Source organism: Capricornis sumatraensis, chromosome 13 (assembly GCF_032405125.1).
Source record: "Capricornis sumatraensis isolate serow.1 chromosome 13, serow.2, whole genome shotgun sequence".
NCBI lineage: Eukaryota > Metazoa > Chordata > Mammalia > Artiodactyla > Bovidae > Capricornis > Capricornis sumatraensis.
Genome location: NC_091081.1, coordinates 75,104,278 through 75,121,624, shown reverse-complemented (window position 1 = coordinate 75,121,624; position 17,347 = coordinate 75,104,278). Strand labels below are relative to the sequence as shown.

At 46.5% G+C, this 17,347-nt stretch overlaps 1 protein-coding gene across 2 annotated transcripts in view; it reads right to left on the bottom strand.

Moving 5' to 3' along the window:
* The window catches only part of MTHFD1L (methylenetetrahydrofolate dehydrogenase (NADP+ dependent) 1 like), a 174,299-nt gene extending 166,406 nt beyond the window's left edge, over positions 1–7,893 (bottom strand). The window contains exons 1-4 of one of the 2 annotated variants that reach the window (XM_068985301.1): positions 7,673–7,893; positions 2,694–2,778; positions 1,226–1,276; positions 1,078–1,131 (exon numbers count right to left, since the gene is read on the bottom strand). In XM_068985301.1, coding sequence (XP_068841402.1) covers positions 1,078–1,131; positions 1,226–1,276; positions 2,694–2,778; positions 7,673–7,893 — 411 coding nt within the window. Of the gene's footprint in view, positions 1–1,077; positions 1,132–1,225; positions 1,277–2,693; positions 2,779–4,234; positions 4,302–7,672 lie in introns of those variants that run through there. The other variant, XM_068985302.1, reaches the window with a different exon arrangement.
* Between the last annotated feature and the right edge of the window lie 9,454 nt (positions 7,894–17,347).

The following is a 17,347-nucleotide window of genomic DNA, read 5'->3' as shown; positions in this document are numbered from 1 at the left end:
CACACAAAGTTAGCCTGGAAAAGCATCTGGAAAATGATCCTGTCCTTTATTTTATTGATGAGGCAACTGTGACCCAGAAGAACCAAAGAATGGCCCAAGGTCAAACAACTCAGGTCAGGACATCGCACACCAGAACTGGTCCTCCAGACACTGACAGTTTCCGTGAGACTATGCTGTCGCAACAGCTGAAGAAGCACAGCCAAAGTGACCATGTCACAGCTCATGCTGTCAACAGGAACATACGGTGTGTGACAGTCGCTTTAGGCGTGTCCAACCCTTTGTGACCCCATGGGTTGAGGCCCACCAGGCTCCTCTGTCCATGGGATTCTCCAGGCAAGAATACTGGAGTGGGTTGCCAATTTCTTCCTTAGGGGATCTTCCTGGCCCAGGGATCGAACTCACATCTCTTAAGTCTCCTGTATTGGCAGGCAGGTTCTTTACCACCAGGGCCCATGAGGGGAGGCCTTACTGAGCAGAAATATATGGTAAGGAGATAAAAACCAAGGTACTGGGGACTTCCCTAATAGTCCAGTGGCTAAGACTCGGAGCTCCCAATGCAGGAGGTCTGGGTTTGATCCCTGGTCAGGGAACTAGATCCCATATGCCACAAATAAGAGTTCGTATGTCACAGCTAAATATCCCAAATGCTGCAACTATGATCGAAGATCTGACGTGCCACATTTGAGGCCTGGTGCAGTCAAATAAATAAATATATTTTTTAAAAAAGGTACTACTATATAGCACAGGGAACTATATTCAATAGCCTGTAATAAACCATAATGGAAAAGAATATGAAAAAGAATATAAAGCATATATGTATAACTGAATCACTTTGCTATACACCAGAAACTAACAAAACATTGTAAATCAACTCTACTTTAAAGAAAAAAGAAAGAAACATGGTAAGGGACAGATCACAGAGTATTTACACTAGTGGGAAAAGTGAATTCTTCCCTCCAGAAGTTCAGCCCTGAGAAAAGGCTTGGTCAGTTGCGCCCACAACAAGAGATGCTAAGAGGTCTACTTGGACCGAGGGGGAGGAGCACAAAAGAAGAGTCACGAGCCCTGCCGCCTTACCTCATCTTCCCCGCTCTCCGCAGGAAGGCAGATGTGGGTGATGTTCAGACCAGCCTGCAAAGAGTACACAGGGCGAGTTTGTCACTGAGAGGGGATGAATGTACCACCCAAAAATTAAAATGCACTTTTGAAAATCAAGAATCCTTACCTCCTCAGCCAAATTCTGGTTTACTTCTTGCATCAGGTTATCATCACCTGCCTTGGGAGAGGGGAGACAGAAGGAGACTGTATTAAAGATCAACATAAAAAGATCCTGAATAGGCACAGCACAATCCAAACGCTAATTCTGTGATTATGCATTATCTAACAACAAAGACGATCAAAGGGAAATGCAATAAGAGTCTTATTGCTCATAAAAGGGAGCTAATGGCTGGTCTTCATTAACACGGCAATTTTTCAGACTTTCAAGTTATGTTTCTTTTTAAAATAAGAATCCTCACAGGGCACATATAGCCACAACCAGAACCCACTTCTAAGTGAGGAATGCCAAACAGGGAGATTTAGGTGACTTGCCCTTCAGTGAAAAGCTATCAAGAAAGCTGAATTCCAGGAGGCTCGGCCCTCGGTTCACTTCTCTTTCCACTCTTCTCACCTGCCTATCTTTGCAGGAACAGACTCCAAAGAATGCAAGTGACTTGAGCATAGCTCTCTGGTCTTGAAATCACAGTGCTGATGAGGCAGCTCTTCTGATACATTAAACGCCATGCCAAGAACAATAGTGGCAGCTCCACCGTTGGGCTGTGTTCGCTTACAGGCTTGACTCAGCTCATCACTTGCCCGCACCTGGTATCACCTGGGTGTGCCAACACAGGTGGCAAATAGTGCCAACCGCAGCTGGCAACAAAGAGTCCGAAGTCAGAGGACAGATGTGGAACTTGAAGTTTTTCTGACATGCCATGGCTTTTGGCCCTTCAGACTCAAGGCAGGCTTTAGAGACTAAGTAGCAAGATCACCAAATACTGTGTCTCAGCAAGCGTCTGTATTCCGTGGAAACAAAGAGGCATGTTTTTCCCCTTTCCCCTCAGATCACATCTGATAAGAATTTATACTTGGCCACAGTATATCCTGCATAATGCAAGTTATGGGAGCATCTACATCCCAACCTCTGGAAGTTATCCACACCAAAAGACGCAAACAGAGCGGTACCTGACCTGTAACCCTGAAGCAGCAAAATGACCAGATAAAGGCGGAAACAACAACATTTCCAGCTGAGGCTTCTCCTTCCTCCCCTAAGCCCCAGTGGGATGTCTGCGACAAGAAATGCAGGTGGTTGTCTGTGTACAATCTAGATAGAAAGATACCAGGACTTGCCTGGACTAGAAAGATACCAGGACTTGCCTGGTAGTCCAGTGGTTAAGAGTCTGTCTGCCAGTGCAGGGGACGCAAGTTCAGTCCCTGGGCTGGAAGCTTCCACATGCCGCAGAGCAACTAAGCCCACGGGCCACAATTACTGATTGAACACAGCATCAAGTGCCCGTGCTCCACAAGAGAAACCACTACAGTGAGAGGCCCACACACCCCAACTAGAGAAGGTCCACGCGTGGAAGCGAAGACCCAAAACGGCCAAAAAAAAACCCACCATAAAATAGCAAGACAGAACCACATTCTCAGCTTACCTGAATAATAGCAAGAACCGGCTTAAAGGTAGGGGTCTTTTCTTGCAATAAACTCAGAACTTCTTTCGAATTCTGAATGATTTCTCTACATTGGCAAAGAGAAACAACACAGTCAGATCTAGGTTTGACAAGAAAGCGTAGGTACCACACATTTTCTTAGAAGGTCTCTTCCTATCTAATTAGACAGCAAAAGGGTGCTCCTCCGGGTATGCCCAGGGCCAGGGGGTGCCCAGGAGAGCAACCATGAACTACTTAACCGGGCATAAAAGGCGACAACCTCTTAATTTTCAAAATAAGCGGAGAAACGAGCTGGATGCGAATGGTAATTTTCTAAGGGTGACTTTTTCTCCTGCATTTTCTAAGTTTACTGTAGTAAGAAGTTTGGGTTTCTTAGTCCAAAGATCCCTTTCTCTAACCATAATCCTTCCACTCCAGAAGAGTCTGGGTCCAGGGGGAAAGCAAACTTGGGGGGGGAGCAGGGTACTAACACAGGGGATTGTGGAGGGGGTAAGAAGTGATGGGTCAGGATACACTTTAAGCTCTTTTTACAGAGTTTACAGAAGGGATGGGAAACAAACGCTGCAGAAACACTGGGGAGGTGCAGGGATCTGATATTCTCCTGAGGCCTCTCACAGAAGGAGCCTCTCACTCCTCTGGGCCCCTCAAGTCTGCACTGGAACCTCCTGAAAAATAGCAGGGGCCACCTTCCCCTTAGCATCCCCCAGGTGTCAGCTTCCAGGGACAGGGGCAGACCGAGATAAACGTGGTACAAGGCAGGCTCTCTTTCTGTAGCTTCCTGGGATGAGCCATTTCAGAGACCACTTTTCACCATCATCCACATGAAATGTTCCTTAATTGTACACAATCAAGAAAGTCGGCTCTTTTGGATGAATTTATTTACAGAACAGAAAAAGACCCTCAGACATAGAAAACAATCTTATGGTTACCAAAGGGGAAGAAGGGCAGGGGGAGGGATAAATCGGGAGTCTGGGATTAACAGACTTTACTATATATGAAATAGACAAAGAACAAGGACCTACGATATAGCACAGGGAAATACATTCAGTATCTTGAAATAACTAAGGAATCTGAAAAAAAAAAGTCAGATCTATACATATATCTGGGCTTCCCTCGTGGCTCAGACAGTAAAGAATCTGCCTGCAATGCGGGAGACCTGGGTTTGATCCCTGGGTGGGGAAGATCCCCTTAAGGAGGGCATGGCAACCAACTACAGTATTCTTGCCTGGAGAATCCCCATGGACAGAGATGCCTGGCAGGCTACGGTCCGTGGAGTTGCAAAGAGTCGGACACAACTGAGCACATATATATATCTATATATACACAGACATATATATGTAGCAGAGTCACTGCCGTATAACTGAAATTAACACAACACTGTAAACCAATTACGTTTCAATTAAAATTTTTAAATTAAGAATATTTTTAAAAAGTTGGCTCATTTTCCTCTCACAGTAATAGACAAGAGGCTTAGTTGAGGCGGTACCCAAGCTTCAGGGCTTAAGACCACCTTTAAGTTTTACCTCCCATCTCCACCAGAGTCTTGCACACATAACAGTTTTCAAAAATTGCAGGGTGAACTCTCAGCCAGGTCCCATCAGCAGTAAGTGGCCACAGACAAACGGACGGAGCAAAATAGCCCGACACAAAACTCCTCCGAGTTTTCAGAGAAGAAAATGACGAACGTAACTGGAGGGCACAGCTCCTATTAGGTGGAAGAGGAAAGAAGGGGCCTCGGAAAATGTTTAAAGGTTTCAAAACTTAACCAGATGAGCCTTTCCACTGTCAGCTGAGCCAAAAGAAACGGAATAGATGAGCATACAGCTGTCTATAAACCAGGCAAGTTTTTGTTTGTTTTTAATTACCTGGGATAAAGCAACTGGATTCCCAGTGAAATGATTCTATTGTTCTGTTGAACTATATATGAAAATTCACAGATCACCTTATAAATGAGCCAGAATCTTCTTTGCAGCAAGACGTGGCTGAGGACCATGTGCTATATGCAGATTCCACGCTTTTCTTATGTTTATGATTATTTTGGCCACACTGCTTGGTGTGCAGGATCTTAGATGGAATCCAGGCACCCTGCACTGGAAACGCTGAGTCTTAACCACTGGGCCACTAGGGAAGTCCCTTCCCGCCTTTCTTGACTACGAATTTGGGCCGTATTGGGTCCTCATTTCTGCGTAGTGTGGGAAGGCACTGGAGTGTGGGTCCCAAGTGGTTCTTGGCAATGAGAAGGATCAGCCAGAGAGCCTGGGAAAGAGAAAGGCTTTGCGCCTCAGCCCATCAAGTTGGACTCCCTAAATCTGGGTGGGGCCTGGAATGTATGTTCTCAAAAAGAAGTGTCTGGGTGGCTCTAAAGCTCTGAGTGGAAATAGCCTCGGGCCCAAGCTCAGCCTTTGGTTGACCAGAGTGGACAATTCCCTGAACCGTAACAAATCCCTTTCCTCAATGTAGGGCAGGAGCACGACAAGAACTCTATCCTTGTTCTTATAATTGTAAAATGTTCTTCTGCACCTCTAAGCTACCCTTCAACACTGAAAACATGCCTTCCAAAAGCACTTTCCCCAGAAAACATCTGCAGTTCCTACCCTTCCACTAAATGAAGGGCGTATGCCTACAGAAGCTCAGATCTGTCACCAACCCTTGACTAAACCCCCCACAACTTGTTACATGTGTAATGTATCATTCTTTGGGGTTACTCATTATTCCTACAGTGCCAAACAAAGCAAAGGAGGAGTTATCAGGTTCAATAAGTCTAAAAAGTAGCATAAATGTTTCTAATCAAGATTTTTTTTTTGCCCTGGTGAGAAAAGTTGTCATGTCAACTTCTAGTTGGAAGGAGATTTTTGCCTCCTATACTGTCTTCAGACTCTTACCTTGAAACCAAATTCCCCTAAAACCTCTTATTCAACTTATGATTAACCTATCTAGAATTTTTGTCCAGTTTCCTGTTCCCTGTGACTTTAATTCTATGCTAAATAAACAATCAACCAGAGCCAGATGACTAAAACTGTTATTGGTAATCTCATTAATGTGTTAAAATTGCTATCATAAAAATAAATAAGATTGCTATCATAGATCTCATTAACTATATACTCAGGAGAGGAGCTAACAGACTCCCACTCAAGGACCAGCCAGCCAGAGGAGCATAAACCAAAGACATGCCAAATGCCAAAGCTACAATTAAGAAATGAAACGTCACAGAAACATCCCAAGATTACTAATTCCAGCCTTTCAGTTCTTCCCCTTAAAAAAAAAGAAAAACAAACAAAAGGCTAACTCAAAGACCAAGCTAGAGTGGATCTGAGGCTTGTCCTGGACTCGCCTGCTTGGTAACCTACAACAAACCTTGTACTTGCCTACATCACAACCCCATGTCCAGGAGATTGGCTTTGCTGCACATTTGGCCAGCGTTCCCAGTTAGGTTTGATAACAAACCCTTAAGGTGAGCTCATTGCTTAAAACCTAATGACAGGAAGAGATGAAACCTCAACTTTCAGGGAGACAGGGTAAGCTAAACAAAAGGGTCCTTGGAGTCGCAGGCCAATTCAAGAAGTGCTTTGCTGCTGCTGCTAAGTCGCTTCAGTCGTGTCAGACTCTGCGACCCCATAGACCGCAACCCACTAGGCTCCCCCGTCCCTGGGATTCTCCAGGCAAGAATACTGGAGTGAGTTGCTATTTCCTTCTTCGATGCATGAAAGTGAAAAGTGAAAGTGAAGTCGTTCAGTCGTGTCCGACTCCTAGCGACCCCATGGACTGCAGCCTACCAGGCTCCTCCGTCCATGGGATTTTCCAGGCAAGAGTACTGGAGTGGAGTGCCATTGCCTTCTCGGAAGAAGTGCTTTGGAAACAGGCATATCCATTCTCTAAATAAAGGACAGAAGGAAAACAGAAGAGGATGTCTATGGATGGAGGTGAACAGCTTGCTGACTGGAATCCTGGCCCCCAGGAACGTCCGGAGCGCTTTGCTCTACACCCTCTGGGTCCCCAGCTAACAGACTTCTCCAAACAGAAATCTACTTCCCCTTTCTCCCGCCGAAGGGCGAAGAAGACCGGTTAGGATGTGTGTGAGGGGTCGGGGGGGTGGGGGGTGGATGGAGGGGGACTCGCGAACATCTCCGGGTGGGGACAGCGGAAGGCCTGACCCGGGGCTCCCAGAGTTTGCCTCTGGCTCGAGAGATAACTTTGGAAACAAGTTGCGCTGGGGATGCCGCGCCCACGGTGCAGCGACGCCTGGAACCAGACGGCCCCGACTTCGGCCGCCTCCAGTGAGTCAACGGGTGCGCCGGGCCGCAGTTCTCCCAGGCGCCGGAGGCTGCGGTGAAGAGCGCGGACTTCAACGGCAGTCACAGTCCACCGCGCCCAGACAGCGTCCAGAAGGCGGAGCCGCTGCGCCGACGGGCGCGGATCGCCGGGCCCAGGCTGCGCCCCCCTACTCCCCCATCCTAGCCCCGCAACGGTCCAGCCCCCGACCCCGGAATCGACCAGCTGAAGGGAGGGGCAGAAGGTGGAGGAGGCGCCCACCCTCGCCGCACCGCCCCTTTCCTGCCCTGGCCGCGCCCCGCGCAGTTGCATCAGAGCCGGCGGCCGGAGGCGCACGTGGACCGCGGCACGCGGTGTGGGCTACGCAGCACCCGCTGTGGAGGTTCACGCCCTCCGGCTCCCCCGCCCCCAGACCTAGGCCGGCTCGGGGAATCTCCGTTCTCGCGCTTGCCCAGCCCATTCTCCGGATGCCCGCGCTACCCGCCCCCCCAGCCAAACCCCGACTAGCCGCCATCACCCCGAAAAGTTGGCACTAAATACTACAGCCCATGCTCAGCGAACCTCCACGGAGGTTCCCGCGGGTCGGCCGAGACTCAAGCGCTGCAGCCGCCCCGCCTCCTGGTTTCCTCCTAACCTCCCCCAAACCCCGCCACTGCCAGGAACCCGGGCGGCGGCTAGCGCCGGACACTCACCGGACGATCGAGTCCCGCGCTGGGGGCGCCGGGCTGCTCGGGCCCCGGCTGCTCCCGGCCTGGGTATCCGGCAACCGCTGCTGCCCGAGGAGACCCTCCCCGCTGCCACATCCGCTGCCCCCGCCGCTGCTAGGGCGACAAAGGGATGGGAGGCGGCGCGGCGGGCCAGGGTGCTGCGGGCGCGCGAGCCGGCGCAGGACGAGCGGCAGGAGCGCGCTCATGGCGAGGCGCGAGCGGTGGCGGCTGCGAGAACCGGAGGTCGCGCGGGTCCTCCCGCGACGCGGAGATGCGGCTGCAGATCTCGGAGAGGCAGCGGCTCCCGTCTCTGCCGGGGGTGGCTGGGCGGGCCGGTAGCGGGCCAGAGGCTGGAAGGACCTGGCTTGCCTTCCTCGGCGAACGGGGGCCCCTAGGGGGCACTGCGCTCGATGGCTGTGACGTGGGGAAGGCGGGGGCCGGCGGGGCGCGGGGCTGCTGTTCGAGCTGCCTTGGACGCCTGGCTTTCTGGCACTTTTGAGTCGCAGGCAAAATTTGATTAGGGATAAAAATCAGAGGAGGGTGGGGCGTGAGGATGGGTCTCCCGCCCTGCCTGGAGACCGTACGTTCTTCCTCCGCCTAGGATGCTGATAACATCCTGCCCGCGGGTGGCAGTTTGCTTCCTAGGAGGGCAGTTGGTTTAGATGCTGATGGTATTTATCAGGCTGGAGACCAGTGAAGGGTGTGTGGGCCTTGGAGTTCACAAGGTGACTTTGCAGCCTTAGGCAGGTGACAACCTCTGAGAAGTTTAACTGCCTCAAAAATGAGACTGTATTTAAAATCTTATAAATCCCAGGTAAAAGAGAAATAAAGGGACAAGTTATGGACACTGGTTTTTCCAGCAGCTAAAATCTGTAGGAGATGCTGGAGAGACACGGCATTTAGTCCTAAAAAAAAGGTTAATGTGTTTTGTTCTGATTTTCAACCTGGAGCAAGTTGGGATCCAGAAAAATCAGTTTGGTTTGCAGGCCTTCAGTGATCATGTCTTAATCTTATACTGCTGTCTATATTTTCTTTATTGCAAGGCTAATTGCCACATCTGACATGTGAGGGGTATACCAATAGCTTTTTGTTTGTTTAGTCGCTAAGTAGTGTCAACTCTGCAACCCTATGGGCTGTAGCACACCAGGCTCCTCTGTCCATGGGATTTTCCACCTAGTATACTGGAGTGGGTTGCCATTTCCTTCTCCAGGGCATCTTCTGGAACCAGGGATCAAACCCACATTGACGGACAGATTGTTTATCACTGAGCTACCTGGGAAGCCCACAGCAATAGCTAACATTTCACAAACCGATGAGGTGGGTATTACCACCTTTTAACACAAGCGGAAACAAAATCATAGAAGTTGTGTCTTGTACAAGTATTACCAAATGAAACCTGGGTCCACTCGCAAGGGTGCATTAAAGACAACCTACTGACATCAGGCTGTGATGAAGGAAAAGTGCAAGGGTTTATGCAGGTGCCAAACAAGGAGAACTGGCAGCTAATGGTGCAAAAGATTCAAATTCCCCAGTAGTTTTCAGGGAAAGGTTTTTAAAGATAGGGTGAGGAAGAGGGTTTCAAAACGCATGATGAGCTCATGGACATTCTGATCGATTGGTGGTGAGGTAATTCTGAGTCAATATCATCAACCAACTGGTTCAACTGGTCCTGGGTCTATGTTCTTATGGGCAACATAAATTAACTGCTTTGATCTAGTGGGGGTTTCACTCTCCATAGAACAGCTCAAAGGGTATGTCTCAGAATATTATCTATAGCCTTTGAGGAGGAACAAAAGGTCCTTGACTTTGTCTAAGGACTAAACTCTGAATAATTATTTTGGTCTTACTTGGCTGTTTTGCTTTGTTTCTGTACTTTCTCACTTCTCTGATTAAGTTTATTCTTTGGAACTTGGGAAAAGTCTGGGAGGCTAAAGTTTTTCTACAACAAGAGGCAGGTGGAGGACATAGGGGTGGTGGGGGGTGGTCTGTTCCAGGAATGCGCCATAGCATCCTGCTCTGTTACGAAAACATATAAACATCAGAAAGGAGACCTGAATGGCCTGTTCAGCTACTGTCCTGATAATCTTGGGCAAGTCTTAAAACCCTCAGAGGCTTATGTGTCTCATTATAAATAGTGGACCAATCATTTAATGGAAATAGCAGTGAAAGAACCTGTGGTAGTTTTTTTTTTTATCAGCTGCCCCAAAACACCGCTTAAAGATTCACACAAAGCCTGGGAAAGGATCTGGAAAATGATCCTGTCCTTTATTTTATTGATGAGGCAACTGTGATCCAGAACAACCAAAGAATGACCCAAGGTCAAATAACCTGTCAGGACACTGCAAACCAGAACAAGTCCTCCAGACACTGACAATACCACTAGACAATGCTGTTGTTACAGCTGAAGAAACACAATCAAAGTCACCACGTCATAACTCACATTGTCCATAGAAACACAGATTGCCCTGGTGGTTCAGATGGTAAAGCATGAAAGTGAAAGTCACTCAGTTGTGTCCAACTGTTTGCAACTCCATGCACTATACAGTCTGTGGACTTCTCCAGACTAGAATACTGGAGTGGGTAGCTGTTCCCTTCTTCAGGGGATCTTCCCCACTCAGGGACTGAACCCAGGTCTCCCATGTTGCAGGCATATTCTTTACCAGAAGGTAAAAAATCCGCCTGCCAGTGCAGGAGATGTGGGTTTGATCCTTGGGTGGGGAAGATCCCTTGGAGAAGGAAATGGCAACCCACTCCAGTATTCTTGCCTGGAGAATCCCATGGGTAGAGGAGCCTGGTGGGCTACAGTCCATGGGGTCACAGAGTTGTACACGACCGAAAGACTTTAACACTTTCATTTAATGGACATTCATTGGATGCTGCTGAACATGGGTTACTGGCCATGAAAACGAAAATCACCCAGTTCACAGGGAATTTATGGGAAATCTCTGTACCTTCCTCTTAAATTTGCTGTGAGCAGCAAATTGTCCTTAAAAGAAAAAAGCCTTTTTTTTTTTGAAACTTATCTAATCTACCCTCAGGAGTTTCCAACAGTAACTCCACAACTGTGGTGACAGTTTGCCAGTCCATCTGATGAGTGCTGACTACTGTGATATTTACAAAGACTGTGAACTGTCTTTGTCTTTGTGAGACCACATATTGTACAATCTTGTTTATAGGAAATGTCCAGGATAGACAAATCTATAGATACATAAAATGCCAGGGTTTGCTTACAGCTGGATGGCATCACTGACTCGATGGACGTGAGTCTGAGTGAACTCCGGGAGTTGGTGATGGACAGGGAGGCCTGGCGTGCTGCGATTGATGGGGTCACAAAGAGTCGGACACGACTGAGCAACTGAACTGAACTGAACTGAACTGAGAGCAGGGGAAATGGAGGAGCTGGAGGTCGGAGCTGATGGAACAGGGTTGTTTTCTGAGATAATGAAAGTGAAATTCATCGCTGTTTCTGGAGGAGAATCAAGAGAAAACACCAGAGGATCTGAAGCTGGAAATGAATGTGTTTTTCCAATATATGTACTATTATTCATAACATATTTATAGAAAAACCTAAAGGAAAAAATAAAATCACCCACAATACTATCGCCAAGTCATAACTGTTCATTTTAATCTCTTAATTTTATTTGAAATTGTTTTATAAAATTGCAACCATAGGCCTCTTCTTCACTTGCTGTATTTGTTTTCATGAAATTGGGAAAGGATAATATTCGAAATCATGACCTCTAATGGTTATATATTATAACCTATTTTGTGGATAGACCATAATTTATTTTACCTTTTCCTCACATTGTTTGTATTGTTTCCAGTTCTGATGTGAAAAATAACATTCATTTGCTTGTTCTGTAGCTGTGCGTTGAAGGCTTTCTATGTGTCAGGGGAGGGGTGGGAAGCTGAATTGGAGTCAGACCTGTGGTGGCAATATTTTCCCACCTTCCTTTGCAGATGCAGTTCTCAGAAAATTTATAACTGCTGAAAATGTTAAGAGGAAAAGAAACAGCACAGGGAAGTGGAGGATAAACAGCATAGCCACATCTTCATAGAAAAAGGCAACCCTCCTGATCATGTTGAATTGCAGTTTTTGAACTGCATGGTTCAGCACGGCACAGCAGGTCCCAAAGACAACTTCCCGGCACTTAATGAAATATTCTATATGGAAGGAAAATTTGAATAGAGAAGAACAAGTTAAAACCAGTACTCCTAAGCTAAACTGATTGGGAACTGTGAGCCAAAAAACTTAACTTGTTACTGTAATCCCTATTACGGAAATGACTCAGGCCATATATTGTGCTACAAAGCCACCTTGAGGAAGGCACTTTGGAGAATGTTTTCAGTCATCACCAAAACCATATGATGATCCATACCTTTAAAGTGATACTTTCTGTCTTTAAATTAGATCTCACGTTAAAGTATAATAGTAAAGTTTACCTAGAGGCCTTGTTTTTTTTTTTTTTGTGGTTATATCACTTTATAGCCAATAATCAAACATTTATTTATCTTTTAAGTACAGTAGTAAACATTTTCTTATGCAGAATAACTACATTGCCCCCAAAATTACAGCTGACCCCTGAACAATGAGGATTTGAACTGCACAGGTCCATTTGCATACCACTATTTTTCAACATGGCATTGTTTTTTTTTTTTTTAAAAAAAACACATGAACCCCCCTCCCACCTCCCTCCCCATAACATCTCTCTGGGTCATCACCGTGCACCAGCCCCAAGCATGCTGTATCCTGCATGACACAGACTGGCGATTCGATTCTTACATGATAGTATACATGTTACAATGCCATGTTTTTTTTTTTTTTAAACTGTGTTAAAGTTATACTTTCTAATCTTAAAAAATTTTAGGTGTTTGACACTGTACTCAGGTCTCATAATATGATTAACTGTGATCTTAGATATAATTTTTAAAAATCACTTTAAGGTCTAGAACAACAAATGCCTGGGCTGATCAAGCTAGTTAATGTATTTTACTCAACCTCTTCAAATCCTCTTGTGGGTGACCATGGAGGCCTCTATCCTCCGCTCAACTTTAACTCTCCTCCAGCCCCACCCTGAAGTCAACAGGAGGGCCTGAGTATAAGGTGCTTACCTTTCAGCTGAGAGGTACTCATAATCTGGCTTCCTAGGAGGCTCAGAGGTAGAGAATCCACCTGCCAATGCAGGAGATGCGAGCTCAATCACTTGGGGCAGGAAGATCCCCTGGAGAAGGAAATGGCAATCCACTCCAGTATTGTTGCCTACATAATTCCATGGGCAGAGGAGTTTGGCAGGTTACAGTCCATGGGGTCCCAAAGAGTGGGACATGACTGAGCATCTGAGAATGCCTGCATGCATAAAAACTGACAACGCCCATTGCCTGGGGCCTCTCTTGCCTTCTGAGATGGCCCACACCCAGAGTATGTTTCCTCCCTGAATAAACCTTCTTTCACTTTACTATGGGTTGATTTTGAATTCTTTTCTGCACAAAGCCAAGAACTCCCTTTTGGCGGCTGTCCCAGGGACTCAGACATGATTTGGGATGTGACCATCCTTTTTCTCACCCCACTCTTTCCTGTAACACTTTGCAATAAATAACATTTGCACATAGATCAAACAAAGTTTATTTCCAGAGTTAATATAACGCCTCCCTCCAGGGTCAAAGATTGGGAAAGTTGGCCAGTAAGTCTTTAAAACTAAAGACTAAATCCAGTATTCCTAGAGTGAATATTCCTATACCAGCCTCTATCCTAGAGTGAAGGAATCAACACTTAATAAGATAGACACAAGCTCAGGTGTCAGTTTTCTGTGCATAACTGGCACAAAAAACACAAGCATTTGATGGAAAGCTATAAAGCAGGAAGGTTTAGTGTTATAAGTGTTAAGAAGAGGCACCTTCCCAGACCTGGAGAGTCATAAGAAGCTTCCATTAGATCAACTGGAACCTAAACGATGATGATGTTAACCTTTTCCGACTTCAGTCAACTCAAGCTTGGACTGTGTCAACCTTTACCCAAATTTTATGCTGAGTTATCCCACCCAAACCCCTTCATAAATAGGCATGTACCCTTACCTTAAAATGTCCCCCAACTTTGCTGTTGGGGAGACACTGCTTTGGGAAACATCTCCAGTATTCTCCTTACTTGTTGCAAGTAATAAATCCTTCTCCCCATTTTTGGCCTGGTTGTGTCTTTGGACTTGACAGCCACCAAGAGGCAAACCAATTCTGGGGTAACAATATGATTGCTCTGAGACAGTCTCTATGGATCTCCTGCATTTTGCATCTCTGTCTTATGTCAATCTTGTTCTAGGCTACTGCCTGGCAAGGATATTTATAGAGTAAACAACCTTGGAAGATAGTGTCTCCCTCCAGGGCAGAAGGCAAATATGTTTGCTGCCTCCAGAGTTAAGATAATACCTCCCAACAAGGTCAAAGTTTGGACAAGTTGGCCAGTAACTCTTTAAGATAAAGGATTCCTAAATCCAGCATTTCTCAGCTGTGGAGATGTTAGATGGGTAGGCATGCATTGTGTCAGAGAGCTTTAACCAAGGAAGTCACTGGGAGACCCAGAGCAGCTATCTCAGTCCTAGAGATAGCAAGCAAAAATTTGCAAACTACCTCTTCAGGCTTCAGCACAAAGCAAAGTTTATTAAAGCATAGATACACTCTCAGAGGGAGATCCGGCTGTTTCTGCAAAGTGAAACCAGCCCTCCCATACAGGCTTCAGTATGTTTATAAGGAGTTATTCTGCCAGGAGGCAGAAGGCACTTATGGGTGACTGACAGGTCATGGGTGAGTGACAGGGAGAGGAGGTGGGTTGCCATCATGGGTGATGATTGCTGTTTGATTGACTGTCCCAAGTTCTGTAACAAGTTCATTATTGCATATGCCCCTACTCTTGATTCACTAGGAGAAACCCACCTAAGGGAGGGCAAAACCACATGTAGATTTTATTATGATGTTGGTATAATGAGTTCGTGTTTACTAGAGTTTATATGGGACTCCAGTATTATTGCCCAGAGAATCCCATGGACAGAGGAGCCTGGGAGGTTGCAGTCCATGGGGTCACAAGAGTCAGACATGACTTAGTGACTAAAACCACCACCAAACCATATGGGACTTCCCTTGTGGCTCACCTGGTAAAGAATCCACCTGCAATGTGGGGGATCTGGGATCGATCCAGAGTGCATATGGGGCTATCCAGGTAGTGCAATGCTAAAGAATCTGCTTGCCAACACAGGAGATGCAAGAGACGCAAGTTCGATTCCTGGATCGGGAAGATTCCCCTGGAGGAGGAAATGGCAAACCGCTCCAGTATTCTTGCCTGGAAAATCCCATGGACAGAGGAGCCTGGCAGGCTACAGTCCACGGAGTCACAAAGAGTTAGACATCATGACTGAGAACACACACACATGCAGCATGTGCAGCCCAGAGACGTTCTCTCCTTTTACTGTGCTCCGTCTTTATCAGGATAAATTGTCCACCAGCTGATCACAGTTTCCATTGTCCTGGGTGAGGGGGGAGGGTCTCCAAGGTGGGGACTAGCTGGACTGCTTCGCTCCCTTCTTTAGCCACCATCACTTCTTTGCTACTACTGTCTGGGGAGGGTCCCCAGATTGTTGGGGCTTAGCTTGATTATTCCCTTCTTGCTTTTCTTTTTTGCCTCTGTCACCTCCTTGTTAATGTCTAACTACCTAACAAAACCACCCCACCGTGCATATCTGGGCAGAGCGTAGCTTCTCTGCAGGTCCCTGTGGGCCTTGAAGAAGCAAGGGGAACCAATGCAAATGAGAAGCTCATGCTGCCTGTCCTGCTGAAAGTGGTCATGACCTCTGATGCAGAGGCAGGCTAACTTGTTAGTGTGCAAGCTGAGTAAAATCCCAGACCTTCCACAGTTCTTAATAGTGATTTTTGAGCTGAATGTTGAGGACTGGGCAGGTTCTGTCCTGAATGGTAGTGGGAAGGCCATGCATGCAAAAGGAAAGGCTGAGACAGATTTAGAGGCGTTTGTGCAAGATTTGGTTCTGTGTTTAGAAGTATTATGCTGGCTAAGACTTAGGAGGATAGAGGTGAACAAGTCTGAAAATGGGGAAGACTAGCAAGACCATCTGATAAGAAGCTAGGCCAATATCATCACCCCTTATATTCTGGTTGATCTGCTTTGGTGGTTGAGTGCTTCAGGCTGATCTTTACCATGGAAAGAGAACTGGCAGTCCTTCCACAACTCACATACTGTCTTGGATAGTGTTACTCTTCCTGCCTAATAACAATCTGTACTTTTGTTCCCTGTTGTGTGTTTGCTCAGTCGTGTCTGACTCTTTGTGAACTTATGGACTGTAGCCTGCCAGGCTCCTCTGTCCGTGGGATTCTCTAGGCAAGAATACTGGAGTGGGCTGCTATTTCCTACTCCACGGGTTCTTTTCAACCCAGGGGTTGAACTAGAGTCTTTTCTGTCTTCTGCATTGGCGGGCGGATTCCTTACCACCATGCCACTTGGAAAGCCCCGCTTTTGTTCCCTGGAGAGCATTAGTTACTGAGACCTGTTAAAGGGCAAGCAGTTTGGCTGGGCTCAGATCCCAAAATGGCTTAGGCAAAAATGGCTTCTCTTATATCAAGAAAGCCACATCTGTTTCTCTTTCTCTGGGGACACGCTACCTTTTCTGCTTATGTCACCACCTTTTAGGATGATACTCACCTTTAAATTCTATCCTCAGATCTCAGAGTCACCTCATCAGAGTCCAGGCCCAAAGAGACTTGATCTATTGTTTGTTTATTTTAAAGAAGGTGAAACTTTGGATTTTTATGTTAAAATTTTTTAAAATTGTGAAAACCAGTTTCAGACTCCGGGTCACCAGTTTATAGCCTCAGATTTCACTAGTATATACAAGAAGGAATTTGCTTGCCCGTGGTCTTGGGATGCTTGTAGGGACAGCCATACCTTGCCTTGGGGCTTCCCAAGGTATGCTAGTGGTAAAGAATTCAGCTGCCAATGTGGGAGAAGATCCCCTGGAGGAGGGCATGGCAACCCACTCCAGTATTCTTGCCTGGAGAATCTCAGGGACAGAGGAACTTGATGGGCTACAGTCCACGGGGTCACAGAGAGTCAGACATAGCTGAAGTGTGACTTAACACACGTGCACACCTTTCCATACAAACAGTAAGATACCTGAAGGCTTGTGTTTGCCCTATACAGCGGATGGTTTACTTGTTATCCCCACCCTGTTCTCTTATATTTGAGCTGAATAAACATGGTTTTAGAAATAATGATGTGAAACTGCTTGCTTCTCTTCCTTTCCTATTGTATGACGCATTGTGAATAAACCATGGTCAGGAAAATCAAGTTTTGTTGTTTATCACAGATACACAAAGTGGACTTTGCCCATGGGCTTGCATCACCAGAGTAAAGTAGGGAAGTTTGCCTGTTGGCACTGAAAATATCCCAGCATTCTGGGCCCATCTCTTCTATCTCACCTGCCTTCAACCCCACTGCTGCCTGCTAGGCTGTTCTAGGATCTTCTCTCACCGTGAAAGCCAGTCATTAGAAAAGGCACTTAGCCTAAAGGGAATTTCAGAGAAAGGTATGATAATCTCAGGCTAAATTTACTATTAGAAAAGTAATCAAAAGATACAGAAAATGGTCTGTCTCAGGCTGCTGTTAGA